Source organism: Meleagris gallopavo, chromosome 19 (genome assembly GCF_905368555.1).
Source record: "Meleagris gallopavo chromosome 19, MGAL_WU_HG_1.1, whole genome shotgun sequence".
NCBI classification, from domain to species: Eukaryota; Metazoa; Chordata; class Aves; order Galliformes; family Phasianidae; genus Meleagris; species Meleagris gallopavo.
Window position 1 is genome coordinate 5,276,704 of NC_139422.1, and position 17,311 is coordinate 5,294,014.

Here is a 17,311-nt window from a genome sequence, read left to right on the forward strand (position 1 = left end):
GTTCTAACTTTCTGCTAACACGAGCAGTCCTGTTTCTCTTACAACCGAAGGACCTGAGCACTAGATCTGCTTTGAAAGTGCACCCAAATGAAGAGGCATCTTAGAGCTTTCATGAGAACATGGAATTGGACTTGCTCTATTAAAGTTAGGATCACGTAAGCCTTGTAACATAGTGGTATCTTAGGAATGAGTCTGAAAGCTGGTACTGATCACTTATGACTTACTGTTTTATTTTTTTCCTTGCATCACTTAGAAGTTAACTTAAAAAGTCAGAAGGGGGATCGCAGGTTCTTCCCTAAGGAAAAGGCTGAAAAGTGCTTAAGGAGTGGATAGCACTTCTTCAGTTTCTTGTAAGCTGGAAGCCAGCTGGCAAAACTGTGTGGAAGCAGCAGTTGAACTAGAGAAGGGATTACATGTCCTCATGGAGAGCAGTACTGGGTACAAAGCTGTTCCTCTTCATGTTGCCTTCAAACCCAAGCTTCCTGCACTAATGCTTAGGAGTGTGACAGGGAGGAGAAGAGCTCTCGTAAGACACTGTAATAGACTGTGTTCTGTGATTTGTTTGTAATCTGCATCTTCCACCTTGCTGTACCTTTCTAGAAGTCTTTGCAATATTTGATGGTAGAAATTTGTTAGCAATCCCATGGATTTTCTTAACTAAATGGTGCTGTGCAGGAAAAAGATTCAAGCTCTGCCTTACTCTAAACTTGTATGAAGTCTCCTGCCACTAGTTTTCTGAAACAAAAATATTTCCTTTGGAATACATGGCTTTGCAAGCAGATGCTTTCAAGTTCCTCCCCTGTACTCAAGGGCTGGATGGAGATTCTAAGACAATAAAAGGAAGGTGACAGAACATCATGGTTCACTGTTCTTGCTGTCCCCACTTGTGAACATTCTCCTGTAAGGGCAGTACTGTAAATTCTGCAGTATTGAAGGAGATTGAAGTATTTTCGTAGCATTTACTTGTTTATTGTGTTTCAGTTTATTCGAAGAACACTTCAAAACTGCACGACATGAATTACATTATCAAAACAGAACTTAATGCAGCTAACCAGCAAAGCATGCAAACACTACCAGGCTGTATCATAAATTGCACTTAAACCCCAGGAGTTTGTTGAATGTTCTCAGTCTATGCGTTTCTTTATTTGCTCCAAATCAGTAGTTTTCCCAGAAGTTATGTTTTTCGTACTGAATGCATCTTTAAGACTATCAACATCTCTCACTAAAGCAATCAGACAATCAACAACAGAGAGGAGAACAGTATTCAGTAAGTTTACACTGGAAAAACTGAAGGTATGAATTGGAATACTATCACATTTTAGAACCTGCACAATAAAGTACTTTTTTTTTTTTTTTTAAAAGGAGAAACCTTGTAATGATTTCAGCGTCCTTTCAAGCACATCAGAAAACAAGTTTTCATCTGAATTTCAGCTCCTTATGTCATTAAGGATGCATAAAGTGGTTAAAGAATCTTGTCTTTCAGTGTGATGCTCTGCTTCTCGCAGCTGCGCTCTGCTGAAGCTAGTGGGATATCTAGATTTAGATCCAGGAAATATCAGTCCCATCTTCTGAGATAGATTCACAGCAGGGCATTACTTCTGCTCAATCTTTGATAGGCACTTTCATTTGAGGCTCTTCCATAATACAGGAGAAAGGGGCAGCTTACAAGTACTGAAATGACAGTGCTGTACTATCAGTGGTTCAAGGCATTGCAGATGGAAAGTAACTCACCCCCAAGCACAGATGTTGATCCAGCATGAGGGGAAGATTACTTTGGCAAAAAAAAAAAAAAATTCAAAGTAAAAAGTATAAAAGTAGCTGTTATTTCAGCAAGGTGTGGTCTTTTATGTAGTATTTACAGTCATTCACTCTCTGATAATACTGCTTATCCTCTTGCAATTTTCAGTCTACCTCACAGCAGAGGAGTAAGAGAGCAGGAATGTGTGTTCACAGGTTTGTAGTGCTCCCACTGTTTCTTTAGACTATCACACTCCATTCAGGATTCTTCTAAAAGATCAACTAAATCCATGTAAATGATGTGAAAGTGGCAGTTCATACAATCACTGGCTGTGCAGGTGAGTTTCAGTTAAATTTTCCATTGTAAGGTTTATTTAGGTGTATGAAGCTTTAAAACAATATCCTTTTAGAAAAAAACTGCAACAGTTTTGGCTTGTGTCCTTTCTCAAAGCAGATGAGAACAATATTTTTTCTCTAAACTGATGTAGTGCAAAATTCTTCACGTCTGTTTACCAAGGCACTTCGATCATATCTGTGATCATAAAAGTAGCAATTAGGATCAAATGTTTTCCTCTAACAGTACAGGCCATCAGATTTACAATGCATCTTTTTACTGTGAAGTCCCAACCGTCTTATCTTGAAGTGTGTGCAGTTTAAATATTAAATTCCTGTTGCTGAAGTAGCAGTAGAAGCAGTAGAATTCTTCATTACCATTCAGTTTTACTAAATAAAAATTAAGGGAGCTTCGATTCTGGCAGATTGATTGGAAGTAGTGCTTAGAAAATGTTCCTGTGCAAAAATTGTACGTTGCTGTTTTTTGTATAATCTTTTACTATCTGAATTGAACATGAAAACACTACTACAAGATCATTCTTTCACATACAGAGATGGCACAGATCTGAATAACACTGCATAAGAAGAAAATTCAAGAGTATCAGAAAAAAAGTATTGTTACTGCAGGAACAATGGCTGCTATAGCAGACAAAACAGCTCAAGGTACCTGTGCATTCTTAGCTTTCTTCCTGCTTTTCAAGTGTTTCTGTGTTTTTTTTTAAAAGCAGAATAATGTGAAAGAAGGGATATTCTGCAGTTGTTTTTCCTTTGGCACTAACAGATTTGAATTCTGTGAGCCAAAACCAGAAGTGCATTCTGGAATTCCAGGTCAGAAATAATATTCCTCTTTAGCCACAACTTAGGCCAAACACATTCTGCATAAATATGTGGTTTCTGAATGGTTATACAACCATGTTAGATTTAACATGTGTGCCCTGAAGGAGAATAAGCATGTGGCCCTTTGACTAGTAAACAGAAGGTCAGCATCTGTTTCTTTTCCTCAGTTGCAAAGTAAAGGTACAGTGGAGCAACTGTTCTGCTAAACGCACAGCAATTCCTTCTCATCTCAATAAAGGGTAAAGTACCTAAAGCTGAAGTTCATAAAACCTGTGCAAGACAAGTTTTGTAGAAGCTTTGAAGGGGGAGCTTTACACAGTCTGAAGATGAAGGGCTGGGCCCACAAACAGCTAGCTTAAACAAAAAGCCCAGAACAAAGCAAACAAAGCTGCCTTAGCTTGTAGTGTCATTGGGTCAGTGCAATGGAAAGATCTCAGCATCTTAAAGATAGAACATAAAGGGAACGTTTCCAGGGCTGCAAAGTATGTAATGCTAAGGTGCCTGGGACAGGTAGTACAGTGCACTCTTAACAAGACTGGATCTGCTCTGACTTCTTTCTCCCCTTTGTTCAATGATGATGTTTTGCTGGAGTAAAAGAGCTCTTCAGGTGAGTTGCAAAGATGCTGTTCTCTTCATAAGCCTAGACCAGAAAAAGCCTTAGTCTTGCAGCAGTCCCATCATATAATAAACATTCCCTGCTTTTCCTGGAGAACTACTTTCTTCACCAAATGGATGTAGATACTGGTGAGGACTGTGCTTTCTCTATATTCTGTTACAGTAAGTTCCATAAAAAGATTTTAATCCTCTTTGAGGACAGGAAGGTGCACTTAGCAGTGATGGGAGAGGACCACTCAGTTCTGCTTTGGCTTTAGACAGCATTTCCTCTTGCCCCACAGTCTAATATCTGTAGATATTAGATTCTGTCTTGCTGAAAACAAATGATGCCCTCCTAGATTCCAGTCAGGACAGGCTGTCCCCTCAGTCATTTTCTGAGGAACTGGGAACTTCAGTGCATGAAAGACAGCCTCTCTCGTGGGGCATTTTTACATCATATTTGCCTCTTACAGTTTGGATTTGGGAGTAGATTGGAGCAAGCTCCTCATGTCTAGTAGTGCTTTTTCAAGATAATGTGCCATGCGAGCTGCATTTGTGTCAGCACAGCTGTTGAATGCTGAAATGGCAAAGTTGATATGTTCATCCATAGGGTTGTAGCAGATTCCATAGCCATCTGGAACCACGGGACCAAAACACATCACACAGTCTGTCTTTGCTGGGACCTGTGGAGACAGTGTAATTAAACTTCTAACTAGCCAGGCAAAAATGCAGCTATCAAACGCAAACAATGTCAGCAGTAGAAGGAACTCCTGAAAAAACTCTGAAGAGAACCTTTTGCTCAGCTCCCTCCTACCAGCACACACATCTTGGATTCTGTAGTAGCAATGTGATTTCTTGTGCCTCTGCAAAGGAGAAAATTCTCTGACATAAGCTTCTAATAAATCACAAGCAGAACTTGTTCAGTAAGACCCAGAGCACAGCAGATGGCATCTAACTCCAATTGGTACCATGTGCAGGTAGGCACCAAATGCTTTTGGTTATCTCAGCCTTGGTTATGCTTGTGTTTTACAGAGTAGAGAAGGCCTGGCAGCTGCAGATTAAATCTGCAGCTTTATTGAGACTGGTAGCAGTTTTAAAATATTGTGAAGAGATGAAAGAGAAATGTGGGGAAGAAACACAATTGTAATAAATATAGATCACTTCCATCTTTGCTCAAATGAGTCCTACCTGGCTGGTTGAGAGATTGAAGTGCATTGCAACAGCATATGCTGTGTCCATGAACAGTTCAGGCATGCTCACTAAATCCTCAATAGCTTGAAGCTTCAGGCCCAAGAGGTGGCGGTCTATTGCATTCCCCCTTATTGCCTGTAAGGATGGAAGAGTAGGTGAAAAATCTGTCTTGCAGCAAAATGAGTAACACTATCACCACTGGGTTAAAAAAACACCAACAAAAAATGTGCACACACACAAAAAAAACCTTTCTAAGTATCTATGCATCTACAAAGTTAGGATACTGGATATTGCCCTTAGTGAGTCAGTCTCGCTTGTAAAGACTGAAAATAAACATACTGGTGGAACCAACCTTACAGCTCCTGCCTATGTGCTTTCTCTGGTTTAAGGTGTTTTCCTGCAGCTGTGGCATTAATCAGAAACAATATCAGTGAAAACAAGCTGTTTTGCTATTTGATTTTTCCTATCACAAGGGGCTCGTAAACAACTAGTTAAAGAGGAGAAAGCATTCAGGCTGTAGCTTGGAGAGTCAGCTCTGTGCAGCAGCGTTAATGGCCACATCACTGTGCCACAGAGATGAAGCTCTTTAGGTCTTGGTTTTTTTTTTTTTAATTTATTTTTTACCAGAACCCTCATTTATTGTGTAAAATCTCAATGATGGTTGCACAGAGGTCACTTACCATATCTGTGTATTCCCTGTGGGCCTGGGTAGCTCTCCTCAGCAAATCTGTTTTCACCTGGTCCTGAAAGGAACACACACATCTTAAGTTTTTTTTACAGAACAGCTAACTTTCTTTCAACTGTTCCTGTAGGATACGAGTACTTCTGCCTTGTGTGTCTACACTAGTGTTAATTTTAAAATGATGTTGTTTGGCTGTGTTATGTTATTCCGAGTGGAGTTCTCCGTCCATTAGTAGTAAAACTTAAAGTGCCTAAACAAACTATTAGGAGGGAGATGATTCGTTTTGGGAGGATTAGAAACATCCACGTGTTGTTTCCCTAGCTTTCAATACACCCGAAAGGAAAGCTAAATTAAATCCAAGGTGAGTAACTGTATACTCCGAGATAAATTTTAGCTCAACTTGATATCAGGTGCAGCTCTGCAAAGCTGAAAAAAGCTGAAATAGCCAAATAAGCATCTTTCCCTTATTTTCTAGTATGGAGTCCTCTCATGCTACTTGTCTGAAATCCTCACCGATTTGTCAGGGCTGTCCATGGATTGTACAAACTTTAGAGACTCAATAGAAGCAGAGCGGATGGTGTCTGTGCGGCCCAAACGGAACATCCTTAGTGAGGCACTCTCATACGTGGGACAGGCATGGCCGTACATCCTGGGAGATGGGGAAGAGTCAAGCTCATGTATTTGAGTCTGAAGGTGGGGAGGATGCAAAGCTACCTGTTGGTGGTCTTACCTGTAATACGCTAGCTGCAAGGCCAGCTGGATGAAAGCATCAGGACTTATCTTCTCTGACTTGGGGAAGGTTTTCCCAAATTGATGAAAGACCATCACTTTGATATCCAGGTCTTCAACCATGCTGCAAGGAAAGAGGGAGGAAGTGTTCCTTCACTGCTGCTTGTTTTTGAAATATAAATGTATAAACTTGACTTCCCTGAGGCTAAGGAGGAACAGGCTACTTGGATCTACGTAGGGACTGACAGCTCCATCACGCTCAGGCTTGCTTAGACATCAACATGGAAGTGAGCTTTTCTGGTCACTGCTGAAAATCTATACTGAGTTAGATGGGCTTATATCTGTGTGTATACTCCGGTGTCCCTAGCTGAATCTGCTGAAGCTTTGGTCTTTCTTAGCAAAAGTGGAATGGATAAACAGTTACCCTTTTCCATACCTTTGAGTTTCCTCTTAGCAGGTGGCTTTAGTGTGCTTTTCAGCTAGGCTCAATGTTGACCCAGTAAGTCACTGGAAAAACTCCCTAGCAGCAGTGGGGAAAGGCTGATGTGTTTGAAATGGGAACATGAGTTAAACCTTCAGTCACTCACCAGAACCTCTCCAGTGCTTTGTACCTACATGTTAAGATTCTGTTTTGCCTTCTCTATGTCATTCTTGATTTCTGGAGTTATGTTAAACCGCAGCTTCTTGGGCATTGGCAAAGGAATCATTGGTGATCTTACCAGCTCGGGTTTCTTCCTGCTTAGAGAAACGATATGTTTAATCAGCCCTTTGACACAAGACTCAGCTAAACATACTGGAACAGGGGCAGAAGTGCACAGGAGATTTGCCACATGCTGAAAAACTCTTCACAGTGCCATTACAATGATTTTTGAAGAGTATGAGTGAAATCTCTTCAGTGCCTCCTGCCCAAAAGGAACACCCTACCAGGCAAAAGTCCCGTTAACTGTGAAGGGTAACGTTTCCTAAAAATGGAAGCAGTGTGAGCTTGCCTGCTCAATTCTCATTAAAAATGTTAGAAAAGCCATCACTAATTAGCATACAATATCCTTCCTCAAGAATAAATTCTTGGTGGAGCAGTGAAGAGGCATGGTCTTGGGGAAACAGGTGCCATAACAACGTTTTCTTATTTCAAAAGCTGAGGAAAAGTAGAGCAGGCAGAACTCACGTGTATTCCACAATGTGATCCAGAAGAGCAACGATGGGAGGACCTTCTGAGGGAGCGTGCTCATATACCAGACCACAGGAACCATCTTCAGCAATGATGAACTATGAGAGATCAGGAAGGAAAGTACAGAAGAAAAATGACTAATATATGAAGCTCGAGCTATCTAGAGAGAGATGTTAGTACCTCACTGCTCTGTAACAGACTGGACAGCAATCCTATTCCTGCATGCTTCAAAGGTAACACACAGAAGTCTTTCAGCAGGCCTAGAAAGATCTAATACTACTGTTAGGAGTTTTGAAAAATTAACTAGATAGAAGTGTGCCTGATAGCTATATTGGTGTGCTCTGGCAATACAGAGTAGTTCAATGGGTTTGATTTTTTCAGTTGCACACGTAATACAGGAATAATATTACCATATGCTGACTTAGCCTTACTTTTCCATTACCTGAAACATCTCAGCTTTATCCCATCAAGGAAGAGTTCCAAATAGGAACAAAATAACTGAAAACATGAAGACCTCAATAGAGATGACAGTCTTTTAAAGAACCACAGCTTTGATCTGCGAGCCAGGATAGGTGAACTAATAAAGGGGAAGCTCAAATAGCAGCTGCTGCTCATGAATGTTCTTCATTGAATGGAGAATTGATCAGAAGGATGCTGTGGGATGGCAGCTGATGCTGGGGGGGGACTGGGAAGAACAACAAAAACCTGGGCAGCTTCAAGCAGAAATTGGAAAAGTGACAAGCCTAGGGAAAATAAAAGAAACAGACCTCCCTATGTTTGGGCTGCCTCCAAGCAGACAAGGCATTGTTCACCGCAGGCAGAAAATTGATTTACAAGGAACACAAAGAACAGCTACACTGAGTAAGCGTGGGCAGAGGCAGTAAAAGAAATGCAAAGTCCCTGAAGCAACTTGAGTTGACAGCAAGGGAAACTGAAGGATCTCATACTGTCAGCTTCCATAGCTTATCTCCTCTGTTTCTCCACTCGGTGCTAAAGAAGCTTTCCTGCAAAAGGTGTCTTGGATTGCTTGGCCCCTTTTAGTCTCAGGGAGAAGCTCAGACTCATATTCAGAATCTTCTGAGATCAGCACTTACTTGAAGGGTTTTGTCAAACCATCGGTTCCCACTGTTCCAGCGACTGCCTCCACCGTGCAGCATCTGAGCGGCCACACGACTCTTGTAGATGTCCTCAGACACCCGTGGCATTGGTGCATCAAGGCAGACAGTGCAAATGCTCTTCTCAATTGTACGTACAGATTCCTTGTTGGTCTTATCTGGAAGAGAAAAGGAACAAAAAATAAGAAAAGGGAGTTGAAAAGCTTTCGAGTGGAGAGAGACTGGGATTTGAAAGAGAAGGTTTGAAGGATCAGTGTTGGATCCCTATGGTGCATCAATGTAATATTTATTATTTAGGGGTGTAAAGTGAAAGCAGCTGGGTTAAAGATGAATGTATACTGTTCCTTCCTTTTCTTAGGCTGGATGGGTCCTGGGCAGCCTGATGTAGTGGATGGCAACCAGCCCACAGCAGGGGTTGGAACTGGATTATCTGTAAGGTTCCTTCCAACTTAAGCCATTCCATGATTTTCAGTTCTTACAACCCAACAAACTCCAGGATTTCAGGTCTAATTCACCAAACTTCAGCTTTCACTCATGTACCTTCTACAACAGATAAAGCTACAGTTTGCAATGAAATCCGGTTGCTGCTTTGGGGTGGGAAGTTCACGTACATGCTTCCAAAAGCTTTCCAAAGGAAAGAATTGAGCAGAGCACAGTAGTGAGGTTGGTTTTCAAACATTTGTAAAGTTTGTTAACACTTGGATGTTAGGGACTGTACACACCTTTCAGAAGGTTGTTGTAAGCTTTTGCCCAGCTGTTTCGGTGGTTGGTGGTGAGGATTCCAATAGGTTCTTTGTTTGTTTGGAGGGAGGTGTTCCAGATCTTCTCCAGCTGAATAAAGAGCTGGTCGGTGGTAAGGGGGCTGCCGTCACTGTTGTACACATCCAGCTCAAAGAACTGAAGATGAGAACAGACAAGGACATAGGAAATGAAAGAAGATCTTAATTATCCGGCTGCCAAAAGAATGAGCAACCGCTCTGAAGAGGTAAGACCTGATCAAAGAACTCAGTTTGAAAGCAGACCTCTGAAGGGCATTCAGAATTGACAGACCAACCAAGTCCTACTTTCCTTGCAGGACATAAATACAGTCCAGGTTTTAAGAAGGTTGAAAGCCATGGTAATGAGGGCCAAAACACAAGAATTTTCTATTTCCTAGATTTGCCTACAGTGGTAGAATTTGTTACCAATTTCCACTTGTGATTTCCAACTTGAGCCCCAGTCTCCTAAGTCTGGGCTTTGAGAGACAGGAGTTGCAGGGACAAGAAAAAGAGGTTTCTGCCTCATCCCTTGCTTACACAGGTCTATCCCAGCTGTTGTTCAGCTAAAGCCAAAGGGAATAGAGGAAGCGGGAGTGAATCTCTGCTGAGGCAAACCTTGTGGGCACAGTTTCTGTTCCATTTTCTCTAGCAGCACAGCTTACTGAAAGGGACACGTGATCTAAATGAACCTCCTTGAAGGTCCAAGAGCTGCTGTTACCTGGAAGTTGTGAACCACTGTGATGTGTCTGGATTGCTTCTTGCCCTTGGCATAGTTGACAATGGAGTCCCGCTTGGGCCCAGGAATGCGGCAAGATGAAAGGATCTGGTAGTACTGGTTCATGCAGAGGGGCTTCCCACCCATGTACTCCACTGGGAGGGTCTCACTAAAGATATATCACGGTATGAAAGAGAAGATATAGCAGTGAGAGGGCCTGCATTCCTCACACAAGACAGACACAGGAGAGCCACTGTGCAGCCACTAACATCACACCTAAACGTGTGTGCTGATGGTACAAAAAAAGGGTTCATCTTTTCCCACTCCTGCTGTGTTAGCTATCTGCTAAGCTGAACTAAGAGACTGGTAATACTGGGAGATGTATTGTTTCCAGTAAAACAGCAGAAGGAAGTTTTCAGCTTTAATCTAGTGGGCTAGCTATGATTCATCAGCTAAGAGTGAGCCTCAATTGACCACTTTAGCAGTATATTTCCACTACCCTTTCCATGGTTGGCTTCGAGCCTTGTCTGAGTTTGGATGTAAAGGTATGATGTTGGTTACGTGTTGGCAGATGCTATTTTGGGAACATAAATAAGGTGTATTCAGTTGGTGCTTAGAAGAGAGGGAGTGGGGAGGAACAAGTTTCTCTAAGGCTAGCTGGAAGATGAGCAATACCAGAAACCCAAAAGGAGAGAGACAAATTCCTGCAGCCTGAGCTGTAACTTGTTCTGTGGGCAAACAGAAGTATGTAACTCCACAAGACTCTCTGGCTCAATCCCTCTAAACATGTATGCATGCCAACGAGAGCATTAAGGTAAACAAAGAACATGAAGAAAGTAAATTTGTTCTTTAGCAGTGGTAACCCTGACAGTTAGCAGCAATGCTGATTACAGTATCTCTTCAAATATGTGCTGTTATCTGTAAGCTTTTTATTTGGGAGGGAGATTTATTGACTAGGGTCAGCCTCTCTGTGACAGTAAGGAACACCTGAGAAGTCAGAAAAGTTGCTAACTCACTTGTCAATCATGGTCTTGAAATCCAGGATGCCCTCAATCAGCTTTGCAGCAAACCTGAAAAAATATCAAATGTAACAAATTGAGATTCCAACACAGGGCACCTGGGGCAGAGGAGCTAGCTAAGGAAGAGGAGTAGCAGAGCCTTCTCTCTGCTCTGTAGAAGTTCATCCTTTCTGTCAAGCCCCTGTTGTGTCCATCTCTGGTTAGCTGATACAGCCACTCTGAGGTTGTGATTTCAGATTGCTGGATAGTCCAGCCACTTAGCACTTAAAAAAAAATTATTATTATTACATAACAAGGGAATTCTGGACAACTCTCAAGATAGGGTGTAGTCTGAATATATAAATAACCCTCTAAAAGCAGCATTTTCTACTGCTGTGTTATGATTTTTGTCCCATCCAAGTCTTAGCATTAAAACAACGTGAAGGGGACTTCTGCCCTTTCCTGGCCAGAGGCCAGCTCTGAGTTTCAAGCTAAGCTGCAGCTGTGTATCTCTGTATTGAGGACTCATCAGTGCTGATCTAGTTCCTACCCGCTTCATGTTCTGCTGCTAATGCAGCCCTAAGAGCACTCCTTTGGCAATGAAGGATCTGAAACAAATGCAGGCATGCTGCATACTGACACTGAGGTGTTGTGTTCACTAGGATCAACAGAAACAGTTCCTAGCAGGCAGAGAGACTGACCAGCCACATCAAACTGCTTTGCTTCGGAGTGACAAATTGGCCTTTTCTGACCTGGGAGCTCTCAACCACGCGTGGGAGGAAAGAGGCAGGAGGTCACTGTGACAAGAGGTTGCAGTCAGCTGAACTTCAAAGGCTTTAAAGTAGCAGCATTTGGCATCTGCATGCAGTGTCATCCAGATTTGCTCAACCTCCCATCCCTAGTAAAGATCAAAGTGACTCCAAGAACCTAAAGGCTGTTAAACAAACACAGCACGTGTCTTCCAAGGTAGTTTTCAGTGAAAATTTCCCAGCCTTACTGAAAAATCTGAGGAAGTAAAACAGCCAAGAAACAGAAGTGAGAGAGTCATTTCTGAGAGGAAACAGCCTGGGAGCAGAGGTAGGGCTTCAGGGGAAAAGCTTTGTTAGCTGACTTGTTTCCAGTCTGTGTTGACAGACTGAGGACTAAAGAACACTTTCTAAACTTGCTTTCTGATTTCTGAAGCTTTAGTTTCAAGCCACGCTGCCAAACTTCTTTATGCAGTCACAAAATAGACACTTTTAACTGTACTTTACATGGGTAGCCCAGATTATCGTGTAGCTGCTCAGTTCCCTGGGTTGGAACAGTGGTAGTACTCCAAATCTTATCCGCTATCCACATAACTTAAAAGTGAATACAAGCAAAACTTTTCAGAGATGTCTGTGTAATTTTGTATTGTCCTTGTAAGGCTCACCCTCTGTACTCCTGGTCAGGTGTATCCACGGAGCAAATACACCTGACAGCAGCAGTACTCCCCTGGTTGGTACTTCTCATCTGCAGGGAGCAGCAGTAACTGGGGAAAAGGTAGCCCTGTGTAAAGGTCAATGCTGTAGTTTTGCAGATGGAGTTTGAAACACAAGTCTACAGTGGTGGTTAAAAATTAAAGGGAGTCCACAGGGAAGAGAAGATGTGAACCAGACACTGGTTCAGGAATGAGCAAGAGAATCTGCTGCATATGGGCAGCGGTGGGCTGGTCTTAGCTGTGGGATACTGATGCTCACTGGCAGAAAACAAAGGGCAGGGCAGAACTGCAAAAAGGAGCTGGTCATGGAGAGAGACTGGTGACTGCTGGTTTTCCAAACCATAAATGAAATGACAAAACAGGAGACAGTCCCTGCAGCAGGTTCCCTTATCCCTCGGAACTAGCAAACTTACACACCTAGGCTAGTCTTTATGCCTCCTTTAATTGCACACACAGTCTTACTGCCTTCTAGCTTTTAGTGTGTCAGATATATCCTCACAATGCCTCCAGTCAGGGAACTGGCTATCAAGCAAAGACAAACTTAAGGTTTGAGTCCCAGTTCAGTGCCTGAACCAGCAGACTCTTCACCTTATAGCCAGGATTTTCCTTACAGCCTACCACCCTTTCCTTATCTGTATAGCCCTCTTGCACAGCACGGACAGGCTATAGCATGCCAACTATTCCCAGTCAGCCTGAACACCCACCCCTCAGTCCAAAAGAGGTAGCTCATCCCATCTGAAGCCCAAGGGAAGGCAGAAAAGGAATTTACCTGAGCTGCCCTTGTCGATCCTGAAAATCCTGCTTAGGTAAAACCACACCAGGGCTGGAGTGAACCACAACTGGCAGGCGATACTCCAGGTAAGCTGTCTTCAACCACCAGTCCGAGAGCTGGCATGGAGAAAGGCAACATGCAGGCACAGCATCTGCTGCTTTTTGACCCAAGCCAAGCTGAACGCTCTCAACACCTTGACCGCAGTTCTGCCCCACACTTTGCAAACAGATTGTTTGGGTTTTATGTTTTGTTTATGGTAGAGGGGCATTGGAGTGAAGCACTAGGGGCTCTTGATGTAGGGCTCAAAAAGAAAGTTTCCTTCAACTCCTTAATGCCAGCTGTGTGATGCCAACAAGCTAAGGGCTTCAGCAGCCACAGCCAGGGGCAGTGACTCCCTGTTCTGCTGTAAATCTTTGCTCACCCAAGTCCTGGTGAGGGTCGTACACATCTTAGGGAGGTCAGCAGCAGGCTGGTCATGAAGACAGTGCCATAAAAACAAGATCCCAGCGGACACTGGAGAGGCATGCACCAGGCCTCTCCCCCCACACAAAGCCTGGGGCCAGAGTCCCAACCTACCCAGTTCTCTGTTTTCCTTGCTCTCCTCTCCAGGCCTTTCTGCAGTCTCTCCCCAACACCTCCTGGCTTGCGGAACTCAGCCACCAGCTCCTGCGTGTGGTTCAGCTCCTCCTCACTGATGATGGGCTGCAGGGTCAGCAGGTAGCGGTCCAGCGTCTGCTGAAGTGGTGGCACGGGGAGATGGGGCAACGCTTCTTGATGAAGTAGAAATCTGCCTGGGATCTTGCCTAAAGCTGTTGGCTTCAGCAGGCCATAGGGCCTGGCCTGTAAAGCACAAAGCAAATGTCGAGACAGAACTTCCCCCTGAGGTGCATGGGGTCACAAACAACTTGGATCTGGGAGTCCCCGTCCCAGATTCTGAAGATATCTCATCAGGGGAACGGAGCACACGAAGCTATGCAAGGTGCACATCTATGACTGCATGCTCTAGCAATCTCTAATCTCTATATGGTTGTACGACATTCAGAAAAGCTGCAAGAGAAATCTGATCAATCAGGATCTTGATTCTTATCTCAATATAGGAAACACTGCAAGGATAATAACACATCCCTGTTGTCTGCGTGCCTTCTAGCTGAGCATCTCCACGTTTCTCAAGTCAAACTTCCATCCCGTGGGAAGTAAGTCATGAAAGAAACTTAATCTTAGGTAGTCAGAAGCCATTTAATTGCTTCTCAGGATATACAATAGAATAAAGCCAAAATATTAAACAGAGCTCTGTAACAAAACGAATTACACTTCAGGCTTTTGGAAGGTGGGAGGGGGGGCAGATTTAGTTAAGGTGAGCTAAGTCTGAGGCAGAATTAAAACCTCTCTGCTTTGGCCAGGGATGGTCTATCACAAGTGATGGTCAGGGAAAGACCTGTGTTGGCCTTTGGGCAGTGCTACTTTGTGCTGGCGAACCTCCCAGTTGGTGGAAGCCCCAGCAATATTAGGAGAGCCTCTATTCAGTTGTACCAGCATGGAGCTGTTCAAATTATAGGAACCTCTGGAGAGGAATCACTGGGAGCTGTTCAGGAAATTGTGGGTGATGGCAACAGGCTTTGGGGATCAGACAAGTGAGTGAAAGCCTTAGACAGCATCACATCAGGTGCTTTTATACAGGAGTCTGGGATGCAAAGTGCCTTTTGCTTTCCAAGGCAATAAGAAAATAAGTGCCCCCATACCTCCCAGCTCCCAGGAGTTAAGCACAGAGAAAATCTGCAAAGTGACAAAGCTTTCTGCAAGGTGCTGAGCCCTCAGAGAAAACGCTCTATGCTCTTTGCAGGACATGATAAGAACCGTGTGATCAAGGTTTGGGGAAGAAGGGTTAAAAACAAGAGAAGGGGGAATTACTATAGCATTAAAAGAGAAGGGCTGGGAAGAAATGAAGGGAGTTAATCATGGCAGCATGAGGATACGGATGAGGATACTGTACCTTCTCTGCTTGCTTCTGCTTGCTATCCATGGCTGGGAGGGCAGAAATCGTAAAGCTCTCCCTCGGCCTGTCTTGGTTTCCTCTTCCCCCTGACAACGGGCTGCCCGTGCAGGGCGTCACCTGATTAGCAAACTGCCACATGACTGCTCCGATCAGAGGGCTCAAGGCCAGGCACAGGTCAGGGAGAGCTGGGGGTAATCATACCATCAAATGCCATGAAGGCACCTTTCCAGGAAGCCCTCCCTCGGTCACTGATTGTCGGCCCTGCACTGCCTGGCCCGTGCCTGCTGACTGCTCTTCGATCAATAGCTCTGGGCCTCCAGCCATGGCAGAAGTGAAGGCATTTGGGGGCTAAAGGTGATATCTTCCTGCCCTTCTTCCTTGCATGATCATTATTGCAAGACTTTGGGAAGTAAAGGGTTGTCAACCCTTATAAATAAAAAGGCATCTCCAAAGCAGAGCAACAACAGAACGGTGCAGTCCCAAGGACTATTACGCTCCTCTGAGCAACTGAGGGGCAGACAGAAGCAGGCTTTAAACACAGCTAAGATCACACCTGATGGTTCCAAGCAAACAGGGAAAATCCCACACTAAATTAGTTGAAAACACTGTTAAAACAGAGTAGATTTATGTTTTCTCTTTTATGTCTGTCCTCTGCTTGTTTGGATCGAGGTCAAACTCAAATGTTTGATGGAAGGAGGACCGGTGATCACAGCTGAACAGAGGAGGCAACTGGCAGCAGAGATAGTGAGTAGCCTGCCTTTTCCCCACAAGCACCAGGGAAACAAACACCAGCAGAGCACAGTGTGTGGATGGATCCAGCTTGCAGGCTGGCAATGCTCCCAGGCCATGTTCCAGTACAGCAAGTGACCTTTTCCAGGGTGTGTAAAGCTGATGGGAAGTCCACCTGCAGGCTTGGGGGCGGAAGGAATTTCAAAGCGGTGTCTGATTCCCAGCACAGCCACAACATGTAGTGTCAGATGACAGGCGTATGTTTGTCTTTTTAAATTAGAAACTGGAGCCCCCTCCAGCCCTGAGGCAACCAGTGCTGAGAAAGCACCTCATGGAGTAAATCCACAGAGCTGACGCTGTCCTGCACTGCCTCCTGCCCTGACATCCACAGTGGTATCAGTGAGCTCTGACAAAACCAAGGGCTGGGTGCTGCACTTTGGCCACAACAGCCCTGCGCAGTGCTACAGACTTGCGGCAGAGTGGCTGCAATGGTGTGCAGAGGAAAAGAATCTGGAGCTGAACGTGAGCCAGCAGTGTGCTCAGGTAGCCAAGAAGGCTAATGGCATCCTGGTTTGTATCAGCAATAGCACAGCCAGCAGGAGCAGGGAGGTGACTGTGGCCCCATACTGGCACTGGTGGGGCTGCACCTCAGTGCTGTGTTCAGTTCTGGGCCCCTAGAAAGACATTGAGGCTCCAGAGCGTGGCCAGGGATGGGCATGGAGCTGTGCGGGTCTGAGCACAGCGCTGTGGGAGTGGCTGAGGGCATTGGGATGGTTCAGAGTGGAGAAGAGGTTGTGGGGAGACATCATTGCTCCCTGCAGTCCCTGAAGAGAGATTGTGGTGAGGTGGGGTCGGCCTCTGCTCGCAGGGAATGGCAATAGGATGAGAGGCTGTGGCCCCACGCAGTGCTGGGAAGCTCAGGTTGGGTATTGGGGAACATTTCTTCTCAGGAGCAGTGCTGCACTGACACAGCTGCCCAGGGAGTGCTGGGGTCACCATGCATAGAGGTGTTCCAGACCCGCGGAGATGTGGCACTGAGGGACCTGTCGGTGGGCTGGGGTTGGGCCTGGGGTTCTGAGAGCCGTTCTCCAACCTCCACGGACACATCCTGCCAGCAGCGATGCCAGGGCCCAGGCGGGTCCCAGGGCCTGAGGGCTGCCATCCCCTCCCCGCACCCCTCAGTGACACGGAGACACCACCCGCGTCCCCCGCTCCCCTCAGGCTCGGGGCGAGGCCCGGCCGCCATCTCATGCACCCCGCGCTCTATCCCGCCCCGCTCGGCTCGCACTCACCGCCGCCCTCGCCACACAGCCCAGCATGGCTCCGCTCCCGGCCGCCGCCGCCCGCCGCAAGGACACCTGCGACACCGGGCGCCGCCGCCCCGCTCGGCCGACAGGGGGCGGGACCGCCACGCCGCCATCTTGGTGCGGGGTGAAGCCGGCTCCGCCATTTTGGGAAAGGGCAAAACGCCGCTTTCAGGCCAGCGAGCGCAGGCGGAGCG

At 45.2% G+C, this 17,311-nt stretch overlaps 1 protein-coding gene across 2 annotated transcripts; it reads right to left on the minus strand.

Moving 5' to 3' along the window:
* Positions 1–947: 947 nt before the first annotated feature.
* On the minus strand, positions 948–17,275 carry CRAT (carnitine O-acetyltransferase). Of its 2 annotated transcripts, XM_085239678.1 has the most exons (15): positions 17,103–17,275; positions 15,079–15,178; positions 13,665–13,928; positions 13,086–13,204; positions 10,876–10,929; positions 9,863–10,028; positions 9,109–9,283; positions 8,366–8,544; positions 7,269–7,369; positions 6,719–6,838; positions 6,105–6,227; positions 5,888–6,023; positions 5,373–5,435; positions 4,690–4,827; positions 948–4,184 (listed from the first exon to the last, which is right to left on the minus strand). In XM_085239678.1, exons 1-15 carry the CDS (start codon positions 17,258–17,260, stop codon positions 3,969–3,971), a joined length of 2,112 nt encoding a protein of 703 aa, XP_085095804.1. In that variant the 5' UTR covers positions 17,261–17,275; the 3' UTR covers positions 948–3,968. The 2 variants fall into 2 exon arrangements, with proteins under 2 accessions (XP_085095804.1, XP_085095805.1); XM_085239679.1 differs by lacking the exon at positions 15,079–15,178 and having other exon boundaries at positions 17,103–17,253.
* Positions 17,276–17,311: the final 36 nt, after the last annotated feature.